At 55.7% G+C, this 26,392-nt stretch overlaps 1 protein-coding gene across 3 annotated transcripts; it reads right to left on the bottom strand.

Moving 5' to 3' along the window:
* Positions 1-224: 224 nt before the first annotated feature.
* ARHGEF10L (Rho guanine nucleotide exchange factor 10 like) lies at positions 225-21,565 on the bottom strand. 3 transcript variants are annotated; one of them, XM_075113658.1, is made up of 28 exons: positions 21,480-21,565; positions 16,775-16,859; positions 16,350-16,532; positions 16,203-16,230; positions 15,303-15,388; positions 15,104-15,187; positions 14,661-14,836; positions 14,112-14,228; positions 13,206-13,314; positions 11,745-11,851; positions 11,451-11,528; positions 11,178-11,357; positions 10,837-10,953; positions 10,647-10,739; positions 10,221-10,394; positions 9,431-9,576; positions 8,694-8,878; positions 8,482-8,597; positions 8,167-8,294; positions 7,978-8,078; positions 6,962-7,083; positions 6,591-6,677; positions 6,263-6,492; positions 6,011-6,165; positions 4,348-4,493; positions 2,793-2,967; positions 1,335-1,457; positions 225-1,252 (listed from the first exon to the last, which is right to left on the bottom strand). In XM_075113658.1, the coding sequence occupies exons 2-28, from the start codon at positions 16,809-16,811 to the stop codon at positions 768-770; spliced, it is 3,768 nt and encodes a 1,255-aa protein (XP_074969759.1). In that variant the 5' UTR covers positions 16,812-16,859; positions 21,480-21,565; the 3' UTR covers positions 225-767. The 3 variants fall into 3 exon arrangements, with proteins under 3 accessions (XP_074969759.1, XP_074969760.1, XP_074969761.1); XM_075113659.1 differs by lacking the exon at positions 14,112-14,228; XM_075113660.1 differs by lacking the exons at positions 13,206-13,314; positions 14,112-14,228; positions 14,661-14,836; ... (4 more) ...; positions 16,775-16,859; positions 21,480-21,565 and adding an exon at positions 12,297-12,522.
* Positions 21,566-26,392: the final 4,827 nt, after the last annotated feature.

The following is a 26,392-nucleotide window of genomic DNA, read 5'->3' as shown; positions in this document are numbered from 1 at the left end:
AGCTTTGGGTACCAGAGATGCAGGTGATGGGCTGCATCCTTCTGCCCATTTTCCCTCCATCCCACACCATTTCTACAGGAGACAAAAAAGAACATTTTGGGGCAGCCTACTGATTCTTGAGCATGTGTATATTAACCCCTTGGGACGCTGTCACTGAAGCAAGGGAAAGAAAACATTTGCACCCAGAGCCAAACCAGGTTACAAAATACTGCAAGGAAACACAGTGATTCCTACAGGATTTATTTCCATGCTCCCAGAACTTCCTTTCCTCCAGAAACCGCACGTACTCAGCTCCCCAAACCAGGGGATTTTGGTACCGAATAAATTCACAGTCAAAAAAAAAAAAATTGGCTTATTCAGCAAAACCCCCGTTTCAGCACAGCCGGCACCCGCTGAGCTCTGCCACCGCTATTTCTGCATCTCCAAGTGCCCCAATATATACAGATTCCTTCTTTATACAGGTAATAATATACATCATATTTATATATATATTTATATATATATAGATATTCACACGCAGACACACAGACGCCTTCGGGCGAAGAGCCGGCACCTCCAAAGCCCGCAGGGAGGTTGCCACTCCTGCCATTAAAAACTCCCCTCTTGCCACACACACAAGATGTTTTTTGGGGGGAAAAGCCCATTTTTTTCAGTTTTTTTTCCTCCTTAAAAATAAAGGGTGATGCACCCAGGGCAGGACCACCCCCGGCAGCTTTTGGGTGGCTTTTTGAGGTAGGTGCCAGGTGGGTGGGGGGGGTCCCAGGGCGCTATAGCATCAGCGGGACCTGCCAGATGAGCAGGGTGCTGTCGGCATCGCTGCCCCGGCGCGGCGATTCGGCGTTGAAGTTACGGTAACCCCGACCCCCCGAAATGATGGCCACGGAGGAGATCTCCTTGCGTGGGGCGTCGCGGGCGCAGGGTCGGCTCCGCACCCAGACGTCGGGGTCATCGGCCATCTCGTAGATGGAGCCGTCCTCCTCAGTGTGTGCCGGCGTGCCGCCGACCGGCGCTTCCCTCACCGAGAGCAGCTGCCCGGGGAGGTGGGAGGTGGATCGGAGGCGGTATTGCAATAAAATCCCTTTTTTCCTCATTTCCCGAGGCGGGGGGCCATCCAGTTCGGGGGGTTTCTCTTCCTCACCCTCCTCTTCCTCCTCCTGGTCACCCTTCAGCACGTCGGGAGCCAGGGTGCTCAACGCCACCGCCAAAAACTCCACGGGGCCGCCGTGCCCATTGAGGGACACCATGCCTTTTCCTGGCAAAAAGAAGAGGTTTTGTTAAAAATGAGCCCAAACGCAGACCGTATCCCCGCCGGGAGGGGTTTTTTGGGTGCTCACCGGTGATTTTGGGGATGCCCTCCAAGCGGGGCACGGGCAGCAGCACGATGATGCCCTGGTCGGTGCCCACCCAGAGCGAGCCCTGGCAGATGAGGAGGCTGGTGACACGGACGTGTTTTTGACCTGCGAGGGGGGGGGTGGAAAAAAAGAGGGTGAGGGATGATTTTACGGCAGCCTCTTCCCACAGAACCCATCGCCAGTGGATTTTTCATGGGGAACGCACTCCAGAACCCCCCAAAAAAAAGCAAGCAGCAACTTTGCATGAAGGCGTCCGTGCCAGGGAGAGCGCTACAAATATAAATAGAGGAGGGGGAAAAAAAAGTGAGGCTTCTAATGGGCAAATGAATATTTTATCGCCAGGACTTAGCGCTGCATGGCGTTGGACTCGGCGAAGCAATATATCTGCGGAGATGCAACTCCGGTTTCTCCGGGAGGACTTTATTAATGACCTGTCGAGTTAAAAAGGATGAGGGAGCACGAGTTCAAAAACGCATTAATACCCAGCGCTCACTCGCCCAGGAAGAAAAGGAAGTGATAAATATTTTAACATGTCCTTAAAAAAAAAAAAAAAAAGCAAAGAAAAAGCCACTTACATGAGTATCGTGCTTATAACTAATTACACAATTATGTCGCTCTGTAGCTGGAACAAGGGGAGAGACAAGCTTGCAAGCCCAGGGTGGGTGGGAGCAGGATGGGGGGACACAGCTGAAAGCTGGTGCTGGGCAGTAAGCTGGAGGAAAGGCGGTGCGCAGGGCATTGGCGGTGGGGTGCATGCATGGAGGCATGCCAGGGTGCAAGGGTGCATGCGTGGGGACGAAGATGGGTGCGAGGACGCACCCACGGGTGCAAAGTGGGATGCATGGATGCGCACAGGCGCAAGGACAGGCTGCGAGGGTGCAGGCACGGGTCAAAGAGGGGCGAGGATGGGTGTGGGGATGCAGGCACACAGTGCAAAGCTGGGGCGAGCGGGTGCATGCAAGGACGCACAGAAGTGCAAGAGATGGAGGACATGGATGCACGGGTGCAAAGATGGGTGCAAGGATGCACAGTAGCATGGACGCGTGCACATGTGCGAGCACGGGGTGCACAGAGGTACAAAGGTGGGATATGTGGCTGCATGCACGGGTGCAAGGATGGGTGCGAGGATGGGGAGAGTGCATGCACACACACGTGCAAGGGTGGGTGCCCGGATAAGGTGCACGCAGAGGAGCAGAGGTGCAAAGGTGGGATGTGTGGATGCGTGCATGGGTGCAGAGAGGCCACTAGCTCCATCTCTGCAGTCAGTGAGGAGAGATCCCAGAGGTCCAAGCTCAGACCTTTGCACCATTAACCAGATAAATCCCTTGCACGGTTTCTCTGCAAACCGGCACAGCCATAAAGCAGAGCAGCACGCCTATGGGGCGAGGCCCCAGCTTGCGCCTTAGTTGCAATTAAGAGCCAGGGAGGCAGGGAGCTCACCCGGCAGGACGAAGGTGGTCCTGGTGGCGATGTTGATCTCCTGCAGATGCTCCAGCGTCTCGGTGTGGAAGAGGCGGATGGAGGAGCCCAAGGAAAAGGCCATCCAGACCCCGCTGCCCGCCTTGATCATGTGCGTGACGCTGGCCTCCGCATCTGGGTGCGCCTCGAAGGTTTGCTGCCAACAGGAGAATTGCAAAAAGGGTTGCTCCCTAAAATTGCTGCTAGCTCAGGCTCTCTCCAGGAGCTGCTTTAGGGCTGCAAACCTGCATGGGGAGGGGACCAGAGTGACCCTGAGGTCCCAATCCCTCCCTGCCAGCTCTGGCTTGGCCAGAGAACACCAAAACCAGCCTATTTCCAAACCCACCTTGGGTTTATTTTTTGGTTTTGGTTTTTTATTTTATAATACAGCTTTTTTCCACCCCTCCAGGGTTTTTTTCTTTTTTAAAAGACTCATTTCCCAGGCTAGATGCCTCTGCAAAATCCGTCCCAAGGTGGGATGAGACCTTCCTGCTTCCCTCCAACCCCAAAAATCAGCGATCAAAGGCTCAGCTCCCCTGCAAGAGCTATTTGGGGATCACGGCCGGATCCATCTGCTTCCCAAGCTCCCCACCAGAGCATTTCTCTATCAGAGACAAACTGCAGGAAAACGCACCTTTTTGCATCAAAAATTGCCCCTGCTGCAGATTTTCCAACAAAAACCGCTCATATTAGCACTGAAGGATTAAATCACCGGGGGAGAAACATGCACACAGCGACTTCACCTCCATTTCTCCTATGGCTTTGAAACATTTTTTGCTTTAAAATTTACTTTATGTGTATATATATATAAATATAAATATATATATTAAAAAAAAGGCAGATCAGGTGTTGATCCCCTTCCTGGAGAGGACCGGCATAGACCATCCCCCCAAAAAGCTTGCACAATATGGGGGTGGATAGGGACTTTTAGGTGATCCCCTGTTCCCCACCCCACGTGGGATTTATTCCCCGATGGTTTATTCCCAAGTCACCGGCCCCATCCAGGCGGACCGAGGACCACAGCTCTCCATCAAATACCATTCACGCCACCCCCCGCATCACCCACACACTACTTTTTTCCTCCCCCAGCGCTTTTCTTCTGCAAAAATTCCCACCCGGCTCCTGTCATAAATAAAATCGGAGACTGAAAACGAATCCAGTCCCCGATGCATTATTCATCCCCGGCACCGCCGTTAGGCTGGATTTACGACAGCTAATACATGCAAACCAAGTTTGGGCACTAAATGTGAAAATTAAAGGAGGGAGAAAGGTGGGGGGGGGGGGTTTAAGGAAAAAAAGAACTATTCAGCATTCCCTGTTTATGCAGCTGCGGGAGATGTCTTGGCATCCTCCTCCTGTGACCCGATGTCGCAGGGAAGGGACCCAAAAGTGATGAAAAGCAGCGCTAAAGGGTTGGTTTGGGCGTTGCACAGGTAGGGATGTGCAGCCCTGGGGCTCAAACCAGTGCAATCCCCCCCAAGCCACCGCTGCGCCCCCCCGCGGGCGCGGCACAGGGGTCCCAGCGACGCTCCCTTACCTGGGTGCAGAGGCTGGTGGCGTCGAGGACGGTGACCTGGTTGGTGCAGCTGGCCCAGAGGGTCTCATCCAGCGTCAGGAGGGCTCGCACGGGGCCCGTTCCCACGGCCAGGCGGGCGGGCTGCTCCGCCGGGTCCCACAGCCCCCCTAGAGCAGAGGTGCCAGGATGGGGGGGGGGGCGGGGAGGGTGAGAAGATGCTCAGCAAAACAGGAAAAAAAAAGCATCTTTTGATGCAGCTTAAACCACCCTAAATGGCAGCTGGGGTCGGCTGCAAACCCCTCACGTCCCCAGTGTCGCCGCAAACGCCTCCGAGCATCTTACGCCACAACCAAAAAGACGAGGGGAGCTCGCACCCCCAGCTGCAGCCCCCAAAGCCCCTTTGCTCCCCTTGTGAACAGCTTTTTAGCAGCAAACAACTGGCCCCCTGCAACACTCGGGCACGTCCCTCACTGTAAAAGCCAAAAATTCTTCTGGTTTGTTTTTTTTTTTTTAATTTATTTGCTCTTGAAGCGACACTCCAGAGACGATTCATCTGGGGCCGATCTGGAGTGTCTCTCTGAACAGCATCCAATCTGGATTTGGATGAGTTCGCCACCAGCGGTGGCTGAGCAGCTTCAATAGGTAATTGCTCTCCTTTTCTTATTTCCAATGCAATTTTTTAAATTTTAAATAAAACCACAAGATCCATGGGATAAAAAAGCCCTTTGGGCACTCTCCCTGCTCCCATCGGCAGGAGTCTGCAACCGAGCCGCCTTTCAGCAAATTCTAGTTTTCCTGTAAAAATGAGCTATTCTGGGAAAGCTTTTTCCTTCCAAAAAGATGGGGATAAGATTAAAAACCCCACCCCGCAGCCCTGCCAGCGGCCTGCTACCTTCCACGTGCATTCATGCAACTGAAATGAAATTAAAGCCACTTCACTAATTGGCTTGCAGAGTTGCTCTAAGGTGGGGAAGGGGATGGGCAGCGCCCCAAAATGCAATTTCAGTGGCTTTAGCGGCTCTGGGCCGGCCTGGGTGCCGCTCACTGCGGGTTGTCTCAGAGCAAATGAGGGGGTTTGTCCAAAAATAGGCCAGTGCAGCACATTATTTGAGGCTCTTTCCTACCCTCTAGCGATGAAGCAAAGGTACTTAACAGGCCAGGCGAGGAGTCCCTGGGGAGGAAGGCTTTGAGCAAGCTGCAGCCTTGGGCTGAGCTGCAGCCAGTGAAAATAAAACCAAAATCAAGCTAAAAAGACGACGGCTTTTGCGTGGATGGGGTTTGGAGGGGATCAGCTCGGTCTATAGCACTAAAAAGGTGATTTTTTTGAAGCCAAAAGCTCTAAGGGGTCCTTGCACAACCCGGCATTGGGCCCTTCTTGCAACCCCTGTGTGCAAACACCCTCCGAGCAAGCCCTTTGCTGCAGTGTCGACCCCTCGCTGGGACCATTTTTCCACACGTTTTCCCCCAAACAGCCCCTCCTCCATTCATCCTGGCAATGCAACCTTTCCCCACGCACCCCCCCCGGGCTGCAAGGGGAAGAATGAAATAGGGGGGGGCGGGGGGAAAGAATGAAAAAAATTGAGATTTATCACTATTTTAGCAGCCAGCACATCTCGCTGATGTAAAGAGCCTCCCGCTCCGTGTTTTTTAGGGTGTCCGACAGCACGCACGGGGGTGCCCTCACCGTTGCTCCTGGGGTAGGCAGCCACGGTCCCATCCTGCAGCCCCGCAAACAGGTACTCGGGGCTGTGCTTCAAGCAGAGGACGGGTTGCATGCCCGGGCTTTTGCAGGTCAACAAGCACTGCGTCCCCGTGTCCACACTGCCGTAGACCGCGATGCTGGGGAGGGAACGGGGGGAGATGCAGGAGGTCGTGCCGGTCCTCAAGGTTTGGTGCTGGCGATTGCACCAAAGGATGGGTGTAGATGTGGGCTCACCTGCCATCCCGCAACCCCAAGCACACAGTGGGATGCAGGGATGTGGGGGGCTGTTCGGTGGCCGGTCGGGGCTCCTTGGTGCCCGCCGGTTCCCCCTCGCCCGCCTCGGGGATGTACTCCATGCACAGCACCGGCGACGCCACCGGGAAGGACTTCACCGTCCGTGGCACGGCGCGGTTGAGGGAGAAGATCTCCACCTGCCCCCCTGCGCCTTCCTGGCCCCCTCCAACCTGCAGAGACGAGGAAATGGGTGGTAGCACCAGCCACGAGCACTGGAGGGAGGGGGTTTGCAGCCAGCGTGACCCCATTTTGGGGTCGTCGTGCTCACCCAGAGGTAGCCCTGCGGCAGCGAGGTGCTGACGGCGGAGAAGCCCAGCAGCGAGGACTGCACGGGGTTGTGCACCACGGCGCCAAGCTGCAGGGAAGAACGGGATATGGGGGGGCCGTAACACCCCCCAAATTACCCCAGCACGTGCAGGGTATCAGTGCGTGCCCCAAAACTGGGGATCCAGCCAAAGCCCGGCTTGTATTTTCAATTGTCAAGGATGGATGACACCAATTTCTGCCTTTGCAACCAGCTCGGCCGGCCCATCCGGCCCACCCGCCGTGGGATTTGTGTCTTTATTCCCCAAAAAGGAGGGATGTAAAGGGGAAGGAGGTACTGGGGAGGCCGGAGAAGAGGTTGGCTGTTGCTCTTACCTGCAGATCGAGGGCCTTGGAGGAGAAGGCAGGCATGTGGCAGGCGAGTATGGGGCACCAGAAAGGAGCTTTGCTCTTCTTGTCTTCATCGGGACAGAGCCAGCCCGGCTGGTTCTCCTCCCCTGCAGTGAGCAGAGGAGATTGAGGAAGGCCGAGACACCCCCAGCATCTCTCCCCTCCCCAATGTGACCCCAAAATTAGTAATTTGGGGTGCAGGGTTCTCATCGCCAACCCCAAACCACCGTCATCTGCGGACCTGGGGCACATCTTACCCCTTTCCTCCAAACCGTTGCACCCCACCACAGCACGCAGCCAAGCAACCGCCTCGAGCAGCGGCAAAGAAAGCCCCCAAATCCAAACAATATATTTAAAGGGGGAAAAAAAAACCCCACCCTAATGTGTTTCTTCACATTAGGCTTTAATGTGTTTTCATTTCTAACTCATGGATAGAGGATTATCCCCCAGGCATCCCAGATTAAAAAAAAAATAAAACAAAAACCTAAAACAGCCACCATATAAACTGTTAAGAACAAGAGAACCAAAAATCCTTCCAGCCCGGGGGGATCCGAGCACTCAAATAGGATTTCAAATGAATTTTTTTTTTTTTCTTTCCTCCATTAAACAATTTTTTTTCTCTGCAGCAGCTGGTGGAGTTCAATAGGAATAGGGATAGGGAAGCGGCAGGAGAGGCGGCTTCTCCCTTGCTTAATTCATCCCGTTTCACCCCGACACCGTCAGCACAAAAGCCAATGGAAATCCATCAACACACGACACCATCCCAGAAATGCCACCCGAGAGCAGCAAAATGCAAAGCATTTTGAGCCAGAATTACCAATTCCCATCATTTCCAGCGTGCAAACTCCCAAAATGTTCTTCATCACCTCGCTCTGAATTTTTTTCCCCTGCCCCATTTTGCATCGGGATGCTTGGGGTGAGGCAACCCCCCCCCTTCTGCTCCCAAATTTGGCTTTTCAAAGCAGGGGTGATGGCAAGCACCACACCGCAGGGCTACTCACGCAGTCCTATCTTGGCCAGGTGCAGGCGGTTCACCCAGGAGATCTTGCTCAGGGGGTTTGGAGTGATGAAGACCACCATGACACTGATAGGGCGGCCAGACCTGCGTAGGGAAAGCATCACCAGGTTTGTCTTCAGCCTCCTCCTCCTCCCCAGCATGGGGAGAGCCCACCCACCACCTGCAAACTCACTTGTCCGGCTTCCCAGGCAGCAGGAGACGGAGGCGGCACTTGTTGGCTGAGTGGATCTCCTCCTCCTTCACCTTCATCATCCTCTGCAGGGCCAAGCACCAGTCCTGGGCCACCGTCATGTTCAGGTTCTGGGGGAAAAGTCTTAAATCATGGAAATGCCTCCAAAACAAGCCTGAATCACCGCGAAATTTCACCCATGGGGTTCAGGAGGATGAGGTGTTCAGCGGTCCCTGGGGAACCACACGGCTATTGCAAAGCGCCCATGCTTGGTTCTGCCCAAATCATGAGTTTGACCATGCTTTGGTACGTCGGTACCTGGTAGGTGCCGTGCAAGGTGCTGATGAGAAGGGTGATCTGCTCCACCACCGCCAGGTCCTTCTGCAGGTCCTGCAGCTCCTGGAAGAGCCGTGGTGGCCCCAGGTAGACTTTATCTTGGGTGGAGAAATGGAGAAACGAGGTCCGCGGAGGGTGTTCCATCCCACCCCACCGAAGCCAGCCCAACACTAGATCGAGGGACGGGTGCTCACTGTGCGAGGCCTGCCCGGCCGGCATGTGCTTCTTGGCTCCGGCGTTGTGGATGACGACGTTGTCCTTGTCGTAGGTGCCGCTCTCCTGCCCCACCTCCACCACCTGCACCTGCGGGAGGGCCGTGCTCCACTTCAGCACGTATTTGGGACCCAGGGGCACCAGGCTGCTAATTTCCAGCTGGCCTCTGCCGAGGGAGGATGCAAAAAAACAAATATACGTAAATAAATCGGCAGGTGCCGCGGCCTGCCCTGCAAGCCCTTGCAAAATGCATATTGCAAACCGAGCCCCATTTGCAACCCCACACCGTGCACTGGTGCATGCCTGCACCCCCAAATGTGGGGCACGCAACCACAGCAGACCACGCCTGGCACCTACCCTGGGTTCACCGGCCTGGAAGAGGGGAAAAACGATTAATAAAGAGCTCAAGGTGGGGTTTTCCCCTTTGCAGCATCAACCTCCACCAAGCCCTGAGGTCCCAGCAGGCTCCCGGACCCCGCACCAGCTCCAGGACCCCACAGCACCAGGGGATGGAGGCTTTGCATAGAGGCGTGCCAAAAGTGGGGGGGCAAAGCAAGCCCAAACCAGTTTGGTTCCCCCTCGGAAACAAGGTGGGGTGGTTTTAAATGCCTTTGGGGTGGCGACAGCAAAACCCACTCAGCCCAAGACTGAGGTGGGGAAGGCCGCTACATCGACATTTTGCAAAGTGGTTTTGGGGTCTAGGACCGCCGGCACGTACTTGAAGTTGATGTTGGCGCAGACCAGCATGTCGTTGAGGAGGAAAACCTTCCGTTCCTTCGACTTGATGAGCTGCCCCCGGTCGCCGTACACCGTCTCTGTCAGCGTCTCGCAGAGCAGGAGCTGCCGCTGCCCCGAGCTCAGCAGCTGCGGAAGGGATGGAGCAGGCCGGGGGGGAGATGCTCAGCCTGCGGGCTCTTGCAAACCTCCTGCCCCAAAATTTGGGTTGCTTTTCCCTTATTGCAAGGGTTTTCCTCCAGCCAGGACCATGCACAGCCCTGAGCTCTGCAGACACGGCCGTGCGACAGGCTCTGAGGCTGCACAATGCAAAAACCCTTTTCACCCTGTGCATCCAACCACCACGAGAGCAGAGCCCTGAAGTACCACCGTGGTCCTTTTGCAGCCCCTTCTGGGTCTCTCTCCATCCCCTGGCCCTAAATCCTGATCCCTGGGCTGAGCCGGCGGGTGCCCCACCGCGGTTTTTGCCACCACGGCCATCCCCAGCCCAGGATGTGTTGCAAGAGCTTTGTTTAGGGTTGGTCTTTTTTTTAATACCATCGATTGCAAAATCAGGCAGATGAGACAGCAGCTTATCCTTGCTTTTCCCTGGAGGGGAGTTTCCCCCTGCCAGCCTCGAGATTTGCTTTTGCTCAACATCCTTTCAGAAAAAACAGGGACCCTGGCTTCCCGAAACCCCCAACGCGGATACAAAGGTGGAAGCTGCAAAGCTCAACCACCAGTTCTAAAACTCACCCATCGCAAGGATGAGGAGGTGAGGCTGAAGGACCCACCTTATTGAGGCTGCTGCGGTCACTGATGCTCTTGCTGAGCTGCTGGATTTCGGCGACTTGGTCGGCCAAGCGCTTCTGCTCGTTGAGCTTCTCTGCCAAGGTCTCCAGCTCGGTGAGGGCCAGCTGGAGGGACAGGCGGTCTGCGTGGCCCTTGGGGGTGTTTTTCAGCATGTCCTGGAGTGGGGGAAAGGATGGGGGACAAAAAACACCCCAGAAAAATCAGTCCCATTGGGGATGCTACACAGTTGGAAGCGCTTTCAGCACCCCTGAAATCAAAGCTTGGAAGATGGTCCTTGGGGAAGTCCCCAAATCTGCAACCAAGCTGCCAACCCAAAAACGTCTCCCTTGCTAAAACCTTTCCCACAGCACCCAGGCTGCAAAAAATTGGGTGCTAAGCAAGGTGGGTGCTGGTCCCCTTGCCCATACCTGCAGGAGCAGGATGAACTGGGGGAACCTCTGGATGGGCTTCACCATCAGTCCGTAGAGCGTGACCCGGTCGGTGCTGGCCATCTGTCTCTTCTACAGGGGGAAAGGGGGAAAAAAAAGGAAAAAGGGGGGGTTTTCACCCGTAACAATGACCGGCAGCACCATGTGCCCGCGTTTGGGTCCCGCTGACCTTGAGGAAGTCAAGGAAGGCCGGTTTGGTGAGACAAGCCTTCTTGATGAGGGACATGGCAGTGGTGAAGTTGTTGACGTAGTCGCTGTAGACGTCCAGCACCATCGACTTGGAGAACTGAGGAGAGGGCAGGAGGAAAGCCACGATGGCGTGGGGCTCCCCCGCAAAAGGGGGTCAGCAAAGCATGGGGGTGCTTGTGTGGTTTTGGAGCGATGCTGAGGACGCTGGTGGTACCCCAGGTTGGGGCTGCATCACTTAAATCCTCCAAGCCCCGCCCCCCGCTATCACTGAGATGGGTCCGGGGTGGGGGCTGGCAGTGGTCCCTTGACTTTTCCTCCTACCGAGGCCACGAAGAGGTCCCCGATCTTCTCCGCCGAGTCCCACTCGGCCACACGGGAGGCGAGGGCGATCTGGAACATGGAGTGGCACTGCAGGATCTCCTTCAGGCGAAAAAACACCACCTGGCACTTCCTAGCACTCAGCACCTTCAGCTCCATCTCCATCAGTGGGTTCCGATAATCCTGTGGGAGATGCCGGTGCATCAGCATCCCCGCATCCCCGTGTCCCGCCCCCCCGAGCCCCCCCCCTCCGCCCCCCAAAAAGGGGTCCCCCACCTGCAGGATGCGTTTCAGGGAGTCCACGTAGCTCCTCTCGCTCTGCACGATGGAGCCCAGGATGTGCCGCCGTACCACCTGCAACGATGCCGGGGCTCAGACACGGCCCCCCCCTCACCCTAAAAAAATGGGACCGGGGGGGGCAACGCGGGCACAGCGCGCTGCAGAAGTGCTGACACGGCAGCATCGCTTTCTGCTGACTTGCCCTTTCCCCAGTTGCTCAATCACGGGACCAAGGGGAAGCCGTGCCCCCCTCCAGAACCCCCCCGAACCCTCAGCCCACCCTGCACCAACCTGCTGCGGGCTCAGCCCCTCGGGCATGGGGCCCAGCTCCGGCGGCGGGTGCTTCATGTCGGAGACCGTGACCTCCAGGAAACCCGTGTCCTCCTCCTCCGAGTCCCCTGCAAGGAAAAAAAAACCCAACCAAATGCCAAAACCCCCACAATTTTTAGACTTTTTGTGCTCTAACGAAGAGCCCGCAGCCCCCTTAGCTGCCTGGCTGGGATGCTGTGGGGGCTGCGTTTGGGTTTGGAGCTGGAAGGAGAGATGGACCCCAGCGTCCTCCCAGCATCGCGCGTCTGTCCCCAGGCTCCGGCCACTGTCACCGGACACCAGCATGAGTCAGGCTGCGAGCGGGGACCGAGCCAGGTCCCCCACGGGGAGGGGACAAAAATGGTTCCCTGTCCTCAAAAAGCCACCCTGGCTGGGGGAAAAGCCCCCCGTTCTCACTCCAAGGGTGGGTGTGAGCAGGGAAAATGGAGGGGAAAAGGAGCCAAAAGCAGCACTCGGAAGAAAATGGGGAAGGCGAGAGGCGAGCGCCTGCTGCCCAGCACAGCGATCCCTTACCCGAGGCCGAAGCAGCTGAGGAGGAGGAGGGTGAGCGAGCCAAGGCAGCATCGCGGTGCAGGGACGGCTGCTTCTTCCACATGGCCGCAACGCCCCGCTACGGCCGCCCCGGCCCCATCCCCGTCGCCTCTAAATAGCCGGTGAGGGGAGGCCCGGCGGGGCTGGAGGGGAGGGTGCTGGCAGCCGGGTGACCTTTTTCCTTCCCTAATTTTGGCAGGGAGGATCGCTGCCCTGGGCTGCCGGCTCCGCGAGCTCCTTCTCCCCATCTCCAGGCCCTGGGGACGGGATGCTCTGCAGCACCCCGGGGACGGGATGCCCTCCAGCACCCCGGGGATCCCAAAAGCATTTAAGCCCCCACCCTGGCGAGGCTAAGCTGCGTCAGGGACATGCAGGAAGGCCAGGACACACATGCCAGATCCCCCGGGCAGCCCCGGCTGAGCCGCGAGGCCACCCGCCGGGATCCTACCTCCCCCGTGATGCTCCAGGGAGACCCTCGAGCTCCAGCGGGCAGGCGGCTGCTTTTCCGCCTCCGCCACCCTCCTCCTCCGCTCCCCATCCCCTACGCAACAGCGGGAGGGTTAGGAAAACACCCCCAAAAAATCGGTATTTCAGGGCAGATCCTGCTCTGTGTCCAAGGGGGGCACCCATGGGTGCTGGCGTGGTGGGGTCGCTGCTCCCAAATGACATGGGTGCTTGGAGCAAGGAGCGAGCTGAACCAACTGAGCTTGCACAGGGATGCAAAGAGTAGAGGAGAAAAACCAAACAAGAGCTTAAAACGCAGAAAATAAGAAAAAGTAAAAGCTGAAAGCCGTAAGGATTCATAATGAATTAAAAAAAAAAAACCCACAACCAACCCCAAAAAGGTTATCTTTTAGCTCTCAAAAGCAAGGGAGGGGTTTCCCCACTTACCCGGCGCTTCTTTCCGGTGCAGGAACGTCACCTTCCTCATCACCGCGATCTTGGTCTTCTCCAAACCATCCTTGGTGCCGCTTTTGGCCGCTTTCATCAGCTGGGTCATCTGGGCAGGGGGAGAAGGGGGACCGGGAGGCTCGAGGCAGCACCGGGGCCCCATTTCAGGTCCAGGTACAGCAGTGCCGTCCCCTCGGGCCCCTCCGAGCATCGTCCCCATTTTCCCCATGCAGCCCAATGGAGAGGAAGAGGAGGCATGTGGCCGAGGAAGAAGGATGCTCCAGCATCTCTCCTCCCTCCGCAGGGACAGGGCTGAGCGCAAGCAGGCGCAGGCAAAGCGGGAACATGCAGATAAGCAAAGGGGAGGGAGGCACAAGCGCATCCATCCCCTCCTCGCGGCCGGGGTTTTATGTGCGAGAGAGCAAAGAGTGGGGGGTGTTGGCCTTTCACACCTCAAATCACAGCGTTTTTAGCCCAAGCTGACATTGGTGTCACCTTCCCAGCCCAAACTGGCCATGAACTGCCAACCTGGAGGGTTTGGGACTGGGAAAGGCTTTGCACTAAGTTTCTACACCTCCCGGGAATCTCCTTCCCCACCTGATTTCCACCCCGTATCGGGGCGAAAAACCTTCTCAGATCCATCTATCTCGCGGGCAACCTCGCTTCGTCCAAACGCCCCTTAAAAAAAAAAAACACACCCAAAAAGCAAATGGTTTGGGCAGCTGGAGGACGGGGAGCTGCAAGACAGATGGACATGAGAGGCAGCTTTGCAGTGGTTAACTCAATTTTTTCCTCTTCTGGGGGATAAAATGGGATTAATTCAGCCTGGATAAACACCAGGAAGGATTTTTCCCCTCCCTGGGAAACTTGGGGGACAAGGGAGAAGGGACGGAGGAGGGACAGTACCTTCCAATCGTACTTCTGCTTCAGCTCCTGCATGTCTCTCCCCCCAACTCTTAAAGCCAGGATGTCCCTCTTAGTCCTGGCGTATCTCTCCTTTAGTCTATTCAGGTCTGGAGAAAGCTGAGCCCAAAGCAAACCAGGCGGGAGGAGGAGGCAGAGGAGGCGAGAGAAGGCAGAGAAGAGATCCAGGTAAGCAGCCAAAAAAGAGAGGAGGAGAAATCATCCCAAAGCGGCACGGTACAGACAGCATCCTCCCAAAATCCGACTTTGCTCAAGCGGGGAAAGGAGCAAGTGTGGGGAAATGCAGCAGCCACGCTCCAGCAGTGCCAAAATGCAAAAGGAAAGGGGAAGGAAGAAAAAATAAAGAAACGAAACTCCTGAAGTTTCATGCTGGCTTTGCAACGGGTGACCCCGGGAACAGCAGCATCCTCTGCTTCACCATCTGTGGGAGCAGCCAGGCTCGACGCTCCAGTGCCTTTATGCAAGCAAACCCAGGAGGGAGAAAAAAAAAAAGGAAAATAATATTTGGAAAAAATTAAATTCAAGCATTACCTTGGGCTGGAAGGATGCCCTCTGCTTGGCGGGCTCAGCCTCTGGCTTGGTTTCCTCGCCCGAATCCTCGCTGTAGCTCTCAAACTCGCTGGAGCTCCAGCCCAAATCCTCGCTCATCTGCAGCCCCTCGCCGCGCTGCACCTCCTCGTAGATCAGGCTGTGCTCCGTCCCCAGGCCTGGCAAGCAAAAACCAGCTCCTTTTCCTTCCAGAAAAGCAATTTTCTGGGACCCACAGGAGACGCCCCAAATCCTCAGGGTCCTGCAACCCCTCTGGGAACACATCTGCCTTCATCCCTTCCAAATCCCAGTGGTTTTCCCGGGGTTATCCCCCTCTGCATCCTCTTCTAGGATGAGCTTCTCCTTCCTGGAGCATGCCCCAGTTTGCCTGGCTGGAAAATGGGCTCATGGTCCCTGGGGAATTGGGGGAGAAGGTCTGTCCCTACCGTCCTGCTCGGCATCAAGGTTTTCACAGGGGACATCGTCATAGATCACATCGTCCTCCACCACCGGGAACTCGAAGTGCTCACCTTTGGGGGTCAAATCCCCCCCCAGGGACTCAGGTCAGCACCCAAGGATCAAGCCAGGATAGAAAAATCCTTCCCAAGCCTTGGCAGGGTTTTTTTTGCTGGCATTTTAACCCACCTCGGCGGCCACTTTTCCTCTTCCAGGTCTGGGCACCAGTGTGGGGGTCTCCACCAGCCTCCCCATTGCTCACCCCTGCTGGCAGCCTGCAGGGAAGGGGGTCAGGGAGCACCCCAGGGTGCAAACCCCCCCGATCAGGTGCAAATCCCCTGGGATCGGGTGCACCCAGGCCCTACGCCCCCCCCCCCCCATCACCCCCTGTTCTTATTACAGAGGTTCACAAGCACAGAATAAAGATTGTACTTGTGCCACCCCCCCACCCCCCCCAAAGGTCGGCTTCTTCATGGATTTGGGGGGTCCTGGGTTTTAGGGTCACAATGGCTTTTTAAATAAGTCTGGGCAACCCACGCAGGGATGACACAAAAGACCCCAAAATGGCTTTTTTTAGCCTTGGTCCTGCTGCTGCAGGGCAGGAGGATGCACCAACATTGGGTAGCACGGGGAGAGGGTCCCCATCCCTGGTGGGGGTCCCGCCCCTGTCGCCATGCCCCAGGCATGCTCCACCAGGGGGGACAAGCTCTCCTCGTAGCCAAATTCGCATCTTTTCACCCCAAATCTGCAGCTGGGGTGAACACCAGCCCACTTCGAACACCCATCCCAGTGACTTTCCTCAACTATGGGCTTGAGGAAGCCTCCACTATCCAAGTTAAGCACAGACCCTCAATGGCACCCAAAGCCCCCACAGATCCCCAGGGCTGCAGGGTGCACCCCAAAACCCCAAGGCTCCCCTGCTTGCAGTCTCTTTCACCAGCAATGGGGAGAAGTTGGGGAAACTGAGGCACAGCACGAGGCTGCAACATGCCAAGTCAGGGGGGGTGGACACGACACACAAACCCCAAAGCTATTTTTTCCCCTTCAAGGCACTCCAAACCCCTCAAATCCCCCCAAAACCCCACGTACCCTTCCTGGGTCTCCGGCACCAGCCCGTCTGTGGAGAGGAAGAGCAAAGGGAAAAGGCATTGGCACCCAGGCTTGCAGCAGTGCCACCCTGGGCACCCAAAGGGGACCTGGCGGGGACATCGGGGCCCCCCCGCCTGCCCTCCTCACCAACGCCAGAGCTGGCAGCACGCCGCCTGCGAGGGGGTGCCCGGAGGACCACTTCGCCGCTCGGCTCAGCCGAGTCTTCTTCTTCCTCCTCCTCTTCCTCGCTGTCCTCAAAGTCGAAGGCTTCGCCAAGGTCCTCCTCCCCCTGGGGCAGGGGGCTGGGGGTCTCTGGAGCGAGATGGTCACCTGCAAGCAGAAACAGTGTCACGCAGCGTCCCCCCACGGTGCTGCTGTACCCCAGCAAGGAGGGAGGGAGGCGGGGGACAGGGGAGAGCATCACCCCCAAAAAACCCGCCAGATGCAACAGCCCTTCACGTTTTCATGACCCTGAGAGGTTCCAATGGGGATGTGTAGGATGTCCCCGGGTGATGCACCCCACTTTCTGCGCCCCCCCAAAAAAAAACCCAGCTCCAGGGTGTTGACAGTACCTACTGCGGGGTGAGGGGGCCGCTCAGACGAAGCCATGATGCAGGGGGTCGGGACGCTCCGCCTGGGCCCTTCCCCACGGCTATCCTGCAGGAGAGGAGGAGAAATGGGTTAAGAGGGAAGATCAGCCCCCCATGTCCATCCTCAGGAGAGGAAGCGGCATGGGGAGACCCCAGGTGGGATGGATCCAGCTCTGGCTGCTGCAAAAAGCTTGCAAGGAAGCAGAAATGCTGCTCCCAGGTCCCAGTTTGCACAGCAAATCCAGCCTGTGCGCAGTAAATCCACCCCGTGCACAGCAAATTTATCCCATGCGCAGCAAATCCAGCCCCAAGCATCAAGCTTGAAGGTCTCAGAGCGTGGGAAGCGCCAAGCATCCTCCTCGAGATCAACGGCTCATCCGCTCCGGTAACTAGAGACAGCCGGCATGACGCCCTGAAAGGTCACCAAGAGGAAGAGGAAGGACGGCGCGGGGACCCTCGTGCTCCAGGGACGATGCAGCGGAGAGAAACGATGCCCGAGAGGCTGCAAAGAGCAAAACGGGACCAAACTCCGCTAAGCAGCAGCTGGTGCGCAACGGCTGCCACCACCCTGCCCCAAAGGGCCGTGACCCACCTGCAGCAACCGTTTCTCCCTCATTTCCCCCGGGAGGGGGATATAGAAGATGCACAGACCCAGGATGATCCAAAAAAAAATTGGATCTACTTATTCCCTCTGTGCCAAAACCCCTCTGAGCCGCAGCGCAGCGCGGGTGCAATTGCCCCGTGTGAGTTTGCATCAAGCCATACAGCTCCAGGGCCATATTTAAGCGCGTGTATGTGCCTGTCTGTAGGTCTAGAGCACCGCAGGAGGGAGCTGAGGTCCGGAATCACCTCCCATATTTGCCTTTGCACCTGGAAAATGAGCTATAAACCCCTCGCAACGGCAGCACATGCGCAAGCTGATGCTGCGACGCTGCCAGGCTGCAAAGTGCTCAGCAAGCTCAACCCTGCCCCACAGCAAAAACCCCCCAAAAGCACCGAGCTAAAAACCCAACTGACCCTTTCTCAGCCATAAAAAAAAATAAAAATAAATCCCTTCTTCCCCTCCTGCGCTGCCACCACAAATATCCTCTTCCAGCCACTTTTGCAACGAGCCTGTTGCCTCCGTAAACACATGAATAGGGACTTATTTGGGAGGGGGACCTGGCGACACTTATTTTTCCTCCTTGACTTCTTTTTTCTGGCCCTCAAAACAGAAAGCAGTTGGCAGCTAAGGCTGCTCTCACGTGTCACCTAATCCGCTTCCCATTAGCGTGGGAGCAGGCGATTCCCTTCTCTCCCCCTTTCGCAAGCTCCGGGTTTTATCCCTATGGATGCGATGCCAACCAAGCCATAAATCCACAATAAACCGGCCCCACCAGGAGGTGCGACGGAGCTGAGGGGGAAAAGCGCCTTATTTCTGCAGCGATGCCTCCAGAAACAAGCAAAGCCAGGAGAAAATAACAACGCCCGGGTAAAATAAACCCAGCAGAGACGGTTTTACCCAGAAACCAGTTTGCTTACTGGTTTGGTTCACCCTTCCAGCAGCCCGACAGCTTCTGCATTCGGAGAGAGGGGAGCGGGAGGACGATAAGACAGCCGGGCCCTGCAGCTGGGTCCCGATTTTATCCCGCTAGAGGGGCAGGAGAAGGTCACTTCCCATTTTGACAGTTGACATAAGCTCCCATCAGCCCGATTTGTCCCAGGGCCGGCTATTTTTCCGGCTGCGAGCGCGCCTGCCGCTGAGGAGAACTACCAGCTCCCCAAAACAACTCACCACGACCTTTAATTAATTCTTAGGACATTAAAAAAAAGAGAGGTTTTTTGCATAATTTTTCATAGTAAAACTGCTGGCGGGGGTAGGAGTATCCCAGTAGCCAAATGCATCCCATGGGATGGAGGGAAAAGCCGGTGGGAAAAAGCCACCCTGCCCAGGAGGTGCCCCTGGAGCAGACATGGAGAGCGAAAAGGGGATGCAGAATAATCCAGGAAGGGCGTGGGGATGCGATATAATCCGAGAAGGACGTAGGGATGCGATATCATCCTTGGAAAATACAGATTTGAAGCCTGCAGGAGCTGCCGGGGCCTCACCCTGCCGCCAGCCAGCTCGAGGCGGCGTCACGAGCCGTGGTTCAGCCCCGTCTCCCTCCCAACCCCGGGCGGGGAGGAAAAATAAATAGAGCTCGATCTAAATAAAGGCAGAAAAGCAGGGCCATCTGCTAAACCCAGCCCGACCCTTCGCCTAGCAAGCTGGCAGCTATTTGGCTTTATTTTGTTTATTTTTAGCTGCCGCAACGGAGCGACAGGTCCCAGCTGCCGGGGGTGGCTGCCAGCCGCAGGGGAGCGGTCCCCGCTTAAAGCGCCCCCCACCCCATCCCACCGACCCCCTTTTTTCTTAAATATAGGGGTTTGGTAAAAAAAAAAATCCATAATACCACAGCAGGATGCAGCCAGGATTTACCCTGGGAATCCCTCCTGCTCCTCTCCACATCCCCGCCACATTAATCCCTCCTTATAAATAACCCTGGCGCTATTTATAAGGGATGGAGGGGGAATAGGAATTAGTTTGTCTCCCAAGAGTTTCCTCTGACTCCTTATTAATTCCTCCAGCCGACAGCCCCTGTGTTTTCAAGGCTTATTTCGCCACCTGAATGATTTTCCACCATCACCTCGGCCGAAAAATAGAATTAATTCAGATTATTTCCAGCGCGTGGGATGCCGGGGAGAGCGGCGCGGTCCCCAGAGCAAAGCAGGGATGTTTTCGCCCCCAAATCCCAGTCCTTTAAAATAATAATTAAAAAAAAAAAAAGCAAATATTTGCTGCAAGAAAAGTTTTCTCCAGCCCTAATCAGGTCGGTGCAGCCTGTTGTCGGTGTCTTACGGGCAGAGCGGTTTGTTTCCCTGTTTCCCAAGGAATTCATTGCGGAGATTTGAAGGCGTCAGCGCGGAAATGAGGGCTCTGGTGAAGAAAAATGAGCCTGTGTCTTCAAAATTCCTCCAAAGCAGGTGTTCCGATGCGGTTGCGGTTGGCGGAGGCGGCAGTAAGGGACAGCTCGGCAAGCGGCGGGAACGAAACGAGAGCAAGAAGATGGGGAGCTCCCCCTAAAAAGAGCCAAAATATGGACTTTTCCCCCCAAAAATAAAGGTTTTTCCCAGAAGAAAATCCATGAAAATACAAGTTTCAAGGTGATTTTGTGATTATTTTCTTATACAAATTCTTGCCAAAAGGCATCAGCTTATGGGAAAAGCTCTTCCTGAACACAGTGTTTCCCCTCTTTCACCTCGAAACGGCTCTTCTGGGCAAACATCCTGCAAATATTCCAGTTAAAAACCCAAGACCTGGAAAACTGCCGCCGTTTTCCTTTTCAACATCACCGACGAACCGGAAAAAATCCATCCCTTGTCCAGCTCATGCCACAAAAAGTGCAAATGCAGGGAAAAAAAGGGGGGGAAATCAGTAAAAAAAATCAGAATTATAGCACTTAAATTAAAAAAATGGAGCCCGTTTTGCAAAGATTTCTTGCAAACAGACCCAAAACGCAACAAAAAAGCCTTATTTATTGCCACACACACAAACAACCCCCCCCCCCCCGTTCGATGCTCATCCCAATCTGCACTTTTCAACGCTTTGCAAAGTAATTGTAAAGTTCACCCGCTGCAAAACTATCCCGGAAAAGAATTTGAAGGGAGGAGAACTCTAATCAAATAACAAGAAAAAAAGCAGAAAATTGGGGTTGTTTTTTTTTCCTATTAGTGTTTCCAGCTTAAAATTCCCCAACAATTTCGGGGTTTGCTTTAATGCAAAATTTCAAATCAAAACCGTCCCACCCTTTGCAAGAGATTTTCCCTCTCGCTGATGCTCTGGGGTCACCTCATTGGGGCTGAAAAGCGACCCAAAAATCAGCACCAAGCGGTCACACCGCGGGATTTGAGATCACCCTCCCCAGCATTCTTAATTTCTCTCCCTGCTTTGCCAACACCTCTTCAAGCACCCCAGAAAACGTTGGGGTCTTCCACGCCGCAAATGCGGATTATTTGGGGTTTTTTGCTGGTATTTTGGGGCAAAACTTGCCCTTTGCAACCCGGCAGCTCGCGAAAACACACTGAATATGTTAAAAAATAATAATAAACTGGTGTAAACAGAGAGGGAAAAAATTATTGCAGCGACTTCACCCCCTTTGCAGCCCCTGCAGCGTGCACCTTGCACCCCGATGGAATCGGCGGCCAAAAAACTATCGCTAAAAGGGGGAAATTGCCATTATTCGCTGTTAAAATCCACCTGAAAGATGCTTTCAGCCCCCTGAAACTGCTGCTTCCCCGCAGGTGCTGCAAACCCCAGCCGGGAAAACCTGGGAGGGATTTGCAGCCGTCACAGAGTTTGCCAGAAAATGGGGTGAAAAAGCCCGGGAATGGGTGCGGGATAAGCCTGATGCACCGATAAAAATGTACTGATGCTCTCCTCCCTCCCCATTGCTTTTATATTTAGAAGCAATTTAAAAATATCTATCTATAATACAAGCCCCAGTCGCTGGCGGCAGCAGGGAGGTGAAGGATGACCTCCTCCCCCTGCAAGAGGGTGCTATTACCTATAGATACGCATTTTATATACCCATACATATATATGGACTTATATGAATATCTATCCAGGGATCTCTGGGCAAGGAGGGGAGGGGAGATGGGTTTTGCTGACCTGGGAAGGCCGCGTCTCCTCCGGCTTTGTGTCCGCATCGGCCGCGCAGGCCCCCGGCGGGGAGGCGACGTCGGGGGGGAGGGGGGAAAAGTACCCCAGCCCGATGGGGATGAATCCCACCGACGGGCGCAACGGGGTGCCCAGGGTGGGTGACACCCAGCTGGCACCCCCCACCCGCCCCAACCCCCCCAGATCCCAGCGGCCGAGGGCTCGCAGCCGGATGGGAGCCGCAGTCCAGCGGCTGCACCGAGGGATGCCGGGATTTTGGGCAGCATCTCCCCCCTCCTCCTCCTCCTCCTCCCAGGCAGCTCTGATTTACACCCCTGGTGTTCCCCAGTCCTAATAAATAACACCCCCCCAGCAGGATTTGTCCCCCTCCTTGCCTTTTAACCCCGTGTATGCCAGGGAGACCTGTTAACCCCCTCGCCGCCGACACCGTCGCCTGTGCAAAACCCGCCCAGGATTTGCAGCGGGAGCTTCCAAAATTTCCTGACAAGGAGGATTTTCTCCGGGATATTTTACATCCGAGCCACCTGCTGCGGGGCCAGCAGCCCCAAGACACGGCTCCACATCCCCATTCAAGGCTACTTCCCCCATGCCAGCTCTTCAGGCCCCAAAACCCCCCTAAAAATACACTGTACAGCAAAAAAAAAAACCAAAAAAGCCAAGCTAAAGCAATGCAAGGACCACCCTGCGCATGCATTTATTTAAATGCGATACCCTCGCTATGAACAGCACCTGTCTTACCTATTCCATCCGTGCTGGGGGCTGTGTTTTTCTTGCTGGGAAGGAGTTTTCTGCCACTGCCACGGCGTTACCTGCCGGCATACCCCGGCTCCCGCCGCCCAGCCCTGCTGGAAAACACCCCTTGCAAACAAACCGAAGAGCTGTCAGGTTTATTGCAGCTCAAAACCAGCCAAACAAGCCCAGCAATACAGAAAAAAAAAAAAAAGACAAATAATCCCAGTGCCCTTCTGGTGACTCGGAGGCAGCTGGAAAAAAAACCCCACCTTTTCCTTTGGGTAAGGACAACCCTGCCCTGCCAGGTATTGCTGCCCCTGGAGGGGCTGAGCCCTGCCCGGAAAACTCTGCAAGTGGCAACAGGACCCAAACCCTAAGCACTGTGGTAGAGAGGACTTTATCACCTCTGCCCCGGTATTTGGAGGGAGGAGATCCTCCACAGCCCGCTTTCGGGGGGCTGGGTAGCAGCAAAAGCATCCTAGCAGCAATCACGGAACTCCAAGTTATTTTTTCCCAGTCTTTCAGACTGAATTTCCACCGCGAATCAGCCCTCCGGAGGTTCCCCGCCCCAAAAACCTCGCAGCGAGAGCTTGAAGCCGTCCCAAAGGAGCGAGGGGCTATCGCAGCCCAAAAGCAGCTCTGCAAAGGCCGCGCCAAGGAGAGAGGGGAGCAAAGAGCACCCAGAGCACCCACCCCTTCGCACGATGCTTGCATTTGCCTCGGCACCGGCCAAGCGAAAATGAATCCACGGGGCGCACGCAGCAGCGAGCAGAGGGGCTCCGGTGCACCCACGGCGGGGGACCTCGAACCCGCGGCCGGGTCTATGCAGTACCGCCATACATTGCGTGGATACACGGGGGCTAACCCTCCCGGCGAGCGAGCGCTGGCTGGCGATGGCACGGTGTGCCGGCACGCTCGTGTTGGCAAAGGGGGCGAGTTTGTGCGCACCCCGAATCACACGCACGCGACCCCTCCCCAGGCGCCCAGCTGCAATTTGCGACCCCCCTTGCAAGGGTGCACCGGCGTACCCCCGAGTATTAACCTCCCTGGCACCCATAGGGTGTCCCCAGCCCCCCCAAAACTCACCCTGCGCTCAGCAAAAATAGGAGCTGCTCGCTCGCAGCCGGCGTGTTGGCACCGGTGCAGCGCCCAGCGCGCCGGCAGCACTGACTCAGCCAGGGGTGGGTGCCGGCGTCAGCAGGGCTGGGCCACCCTGAGGTGCTGGGAGCTGAAACAACCCCCAGAAATAAATAAATTAAAAATAAAAATAAATTAAAAATTAAATACCACCCTGCAGATCATCTCCCCTGCAAGCCCAAGGGGTCTTGCGAGCAACCAGCCGAGAGCCCCCCCCCCCCCGCACCCCGAGACCCCTTTGCGAGATGCGGGGCTGCATATAACCAGCAGGACTGCCAACACCTGCAAGGATTAAGGGTGCTTTTCCAGCTCCTTGCTTGGAAGCAATTTCCTACACCACCTGCTTGCACCCAGGGTAACCTCCATGTAGCCAAAAAAAAGCCCATCAACTCCAGCAAAGTGGTTTTATTCACCCAAAAAAAAGATCGGGGATGCTCAGCGCGGGACTGGGGCCACCCACCCGTGGTCACGGCGATTCAATCCTGCCCGCCAGAGGGGTTTTTTTGTATCCAGGATCCAGACCTCCACCCCTCCAGGAAAGGACCCACGGGATATTTGGGCAAGCAAACAGCTTGCAGCCATGCTCAGCCCTTAAATAAGCAGCCCCTCCTCGCCTCCCAGTGCTGCTGATGGAGCCCAGCTGGCCTCATCCCGCGCCACCCCCTGCCAGAGCCCCCGACGCCTGGTTTCAGATGGAAACCCCAAGCAATACCCTGCCCCAGCAAAAAATTAAAAACCCCTCCCTGTGCAGGCTTATGCCCTCCCCATAAAGCTTTATAATCTATAATGTGACAGGAACTCAATAAACCTGTTTTTATGGGCGTGGAAGGAACTTTTAACGTTTGGCATTTCAATAGCTGTACGAATGCGCCGTGCGCCTGTACATGATACGGGGCAGAGCGATGTGCGTGTGGGAGGGTGTTCGCTCAAGTACAACCATTCCATGTGAATATATATATATATATATTTCTAGAGATCTGTGTAGTTGGGGTGACGGAGCCGGTCCAGGGATGCCCTCTGCTGGCATCCTCCTGGGGAAGGCTCTGGGACACCTTCTCCAAGAGTTGTCCCAACTTCTCCAGAGTATCTTTGGAAAGACCTTGCAGGGAGGCACCACAAGCCGCTCTCCGTGGCATCACGGCGTTGCTGGAAACCCCGGGCGAAGATGCCGGACCTCTTGGTGCGTGGTGCAAGGCGGCAAGAGAGAAGCTGGGCTGGTTTTACTCGCTGGCCTCCCAGCCGAAAACCCCTCAGAGGTGCACGAACCCGCACCAGGGAGGACACAAGCATGCAAGGCATGTGGATGCAAGCTTGCAAGGCATGCGTTCAGGTTTTTTAGCTCATCCCTTGCTTCCTCCACATCTCCCCGCTGTATAATTCGCAGCAAAACAGAGCTTTTGGCAGCAAAACCCTCCCAAGCCTCCATCTGCCTGCAACGTCCCGCCGGTCGGAGGCAAGCCAGACCTTAAATTCCCCCCTCGCTTGCACTAAGCGCTTGGGAAAATTCCACGTACGCTTCACCCGGAGGATAAATCACCTCCCAGAGCATCAGCAACTTGCTTAAAAACCTCCAGCAGCGAAACCCAGCTGCAGAAGGAGCATGAGAAGGGACTTGCATTTATTGCAGCAGATCTCCTGCCGGATGCACCAGCTGGTTTTTCGCTCCCTCGCTGCAGGCAGAGCATGCAAATTCCCCGGCGCCCATTCCCACGCTGCACCCAAAGCCACCCACCCTCCCGGGAAGGGGTGATATTTGCAGAGGGTCTTGCTGCAAACCCCCTTCCCCGATCGGTACGGGTGCACCCCAAACATCACCGTCCCCAGGGATACCCCCAAATATCATCGGCCGGGGGTGCAAGCCCTGCGGCCGGCTCCAGGACTGGGGGAGGCAAAGCAAGGCCAAGGTTATTCAAGGTGAGTCGCTTCCCATCCCAGACACCCTCAGTAATTAGCAGGTAAGACCAGTTTTACCTTATCCCAGGAAAAACCAGTTTAACCCACAGCCTGGCGCCACCTGCCAAGATCGCCTCGAAATCTTCCCACCCACCCTGTATAACCCAGTGGGCGTTTTGGGGGGGAAAATTACATTTTTAGGGACAGCCAGCCAGGTTCCAGCGCTGGCAGCATTTTAATTACACCACGTTGTTATCGGTATCACGGAAAATCCCTAAATACACCAAGCCTCCACCCTCCTCCTGGAAGTGATGCTTTTAATTTTCATTTTTATTAGAATTAGGACAAAAAAGTGCAAAACAGTCCCTAAAATAACCCCAAATTTTAAGGCAAAAATCGGGGGTTGATGGGGGCAAGCGGGTAAACGGGAGGGGAATTTGGCCGGGGCGCTCGGGCTGCACGCCGAAACCCATCCCGGCAGCGAGGGGAATCACCACCGCCAAATTATTCCTCCTCAGCAAAAGCCCTTTTAAAAACCCCGACGTTGCACCGGCTCAGGTTTTCTTTGGGTGCCGATGGTTCGAGGCCGCGGCGCCTCTTCCCCTCCTTCCCCGGGGAGCGCATCGCGCCCTATTTTTCCACATCCAACCTTTGATCTCCCAAATCCCGCCCGGGCGTCGGCGGGACAGGAGGTCGCCGCGCCGAGATGCTTCGCGCGTGATCCAGTAAGTAATAGGTTAGGTTTTGGTTTAACCCCCTTTAAACCGCCACCAGGGTTATTTTTCGGAAATAACGCCGGGGTTTCGGGGGCGGTTCGGGGTTTGGCGGGGGTTTGGCGAACGGCGCCCACCAGCATCCCCCGGGGGTGCAGGGGTACCACGAATCGCAGCCGCGCCCCAGACGGCGCCGGCGCCCTGTCCCCGCGTGAAGCTGCTGGGGGGCTTCGGGCAAACGCACGTGTCCCCTCCTGCAAAATCGCTCTTTGCGAGCAAGGCAATCTTCTCCTGGTTAAAAAAAATTACTGTGATGAGGAGAGCGAGCGCGTCTTCGCTCCTGCGAGAAGAAAATCTCTTTTTTTTCTGCGACAGAGCGTGCCTTCCCTCCGCAATAAAACTTCCTTTGCAAGACGGTGAGGGCCTCTT

The sequence above is a fragment of the Phalacrocorax aristotelis genome, chromosome 19, assembly GCF_949628215.1.
Source record: "Phalacrocorax aristotelis chromosome 19, bGulAri2.1, whole genome shotgun sequence".
Taxonomy (NCBI): Eukaryota; Metazoa; Chordata; class Aves; order Suliformes; family Phalacrocoracidae; genus Phalacrocorax; species Phalacrocorax aristotelis.
Note: the sequence above shows the minus strand (reverse complement) of the source record. Positions and strands in the feature narration are given on the sequence as shown.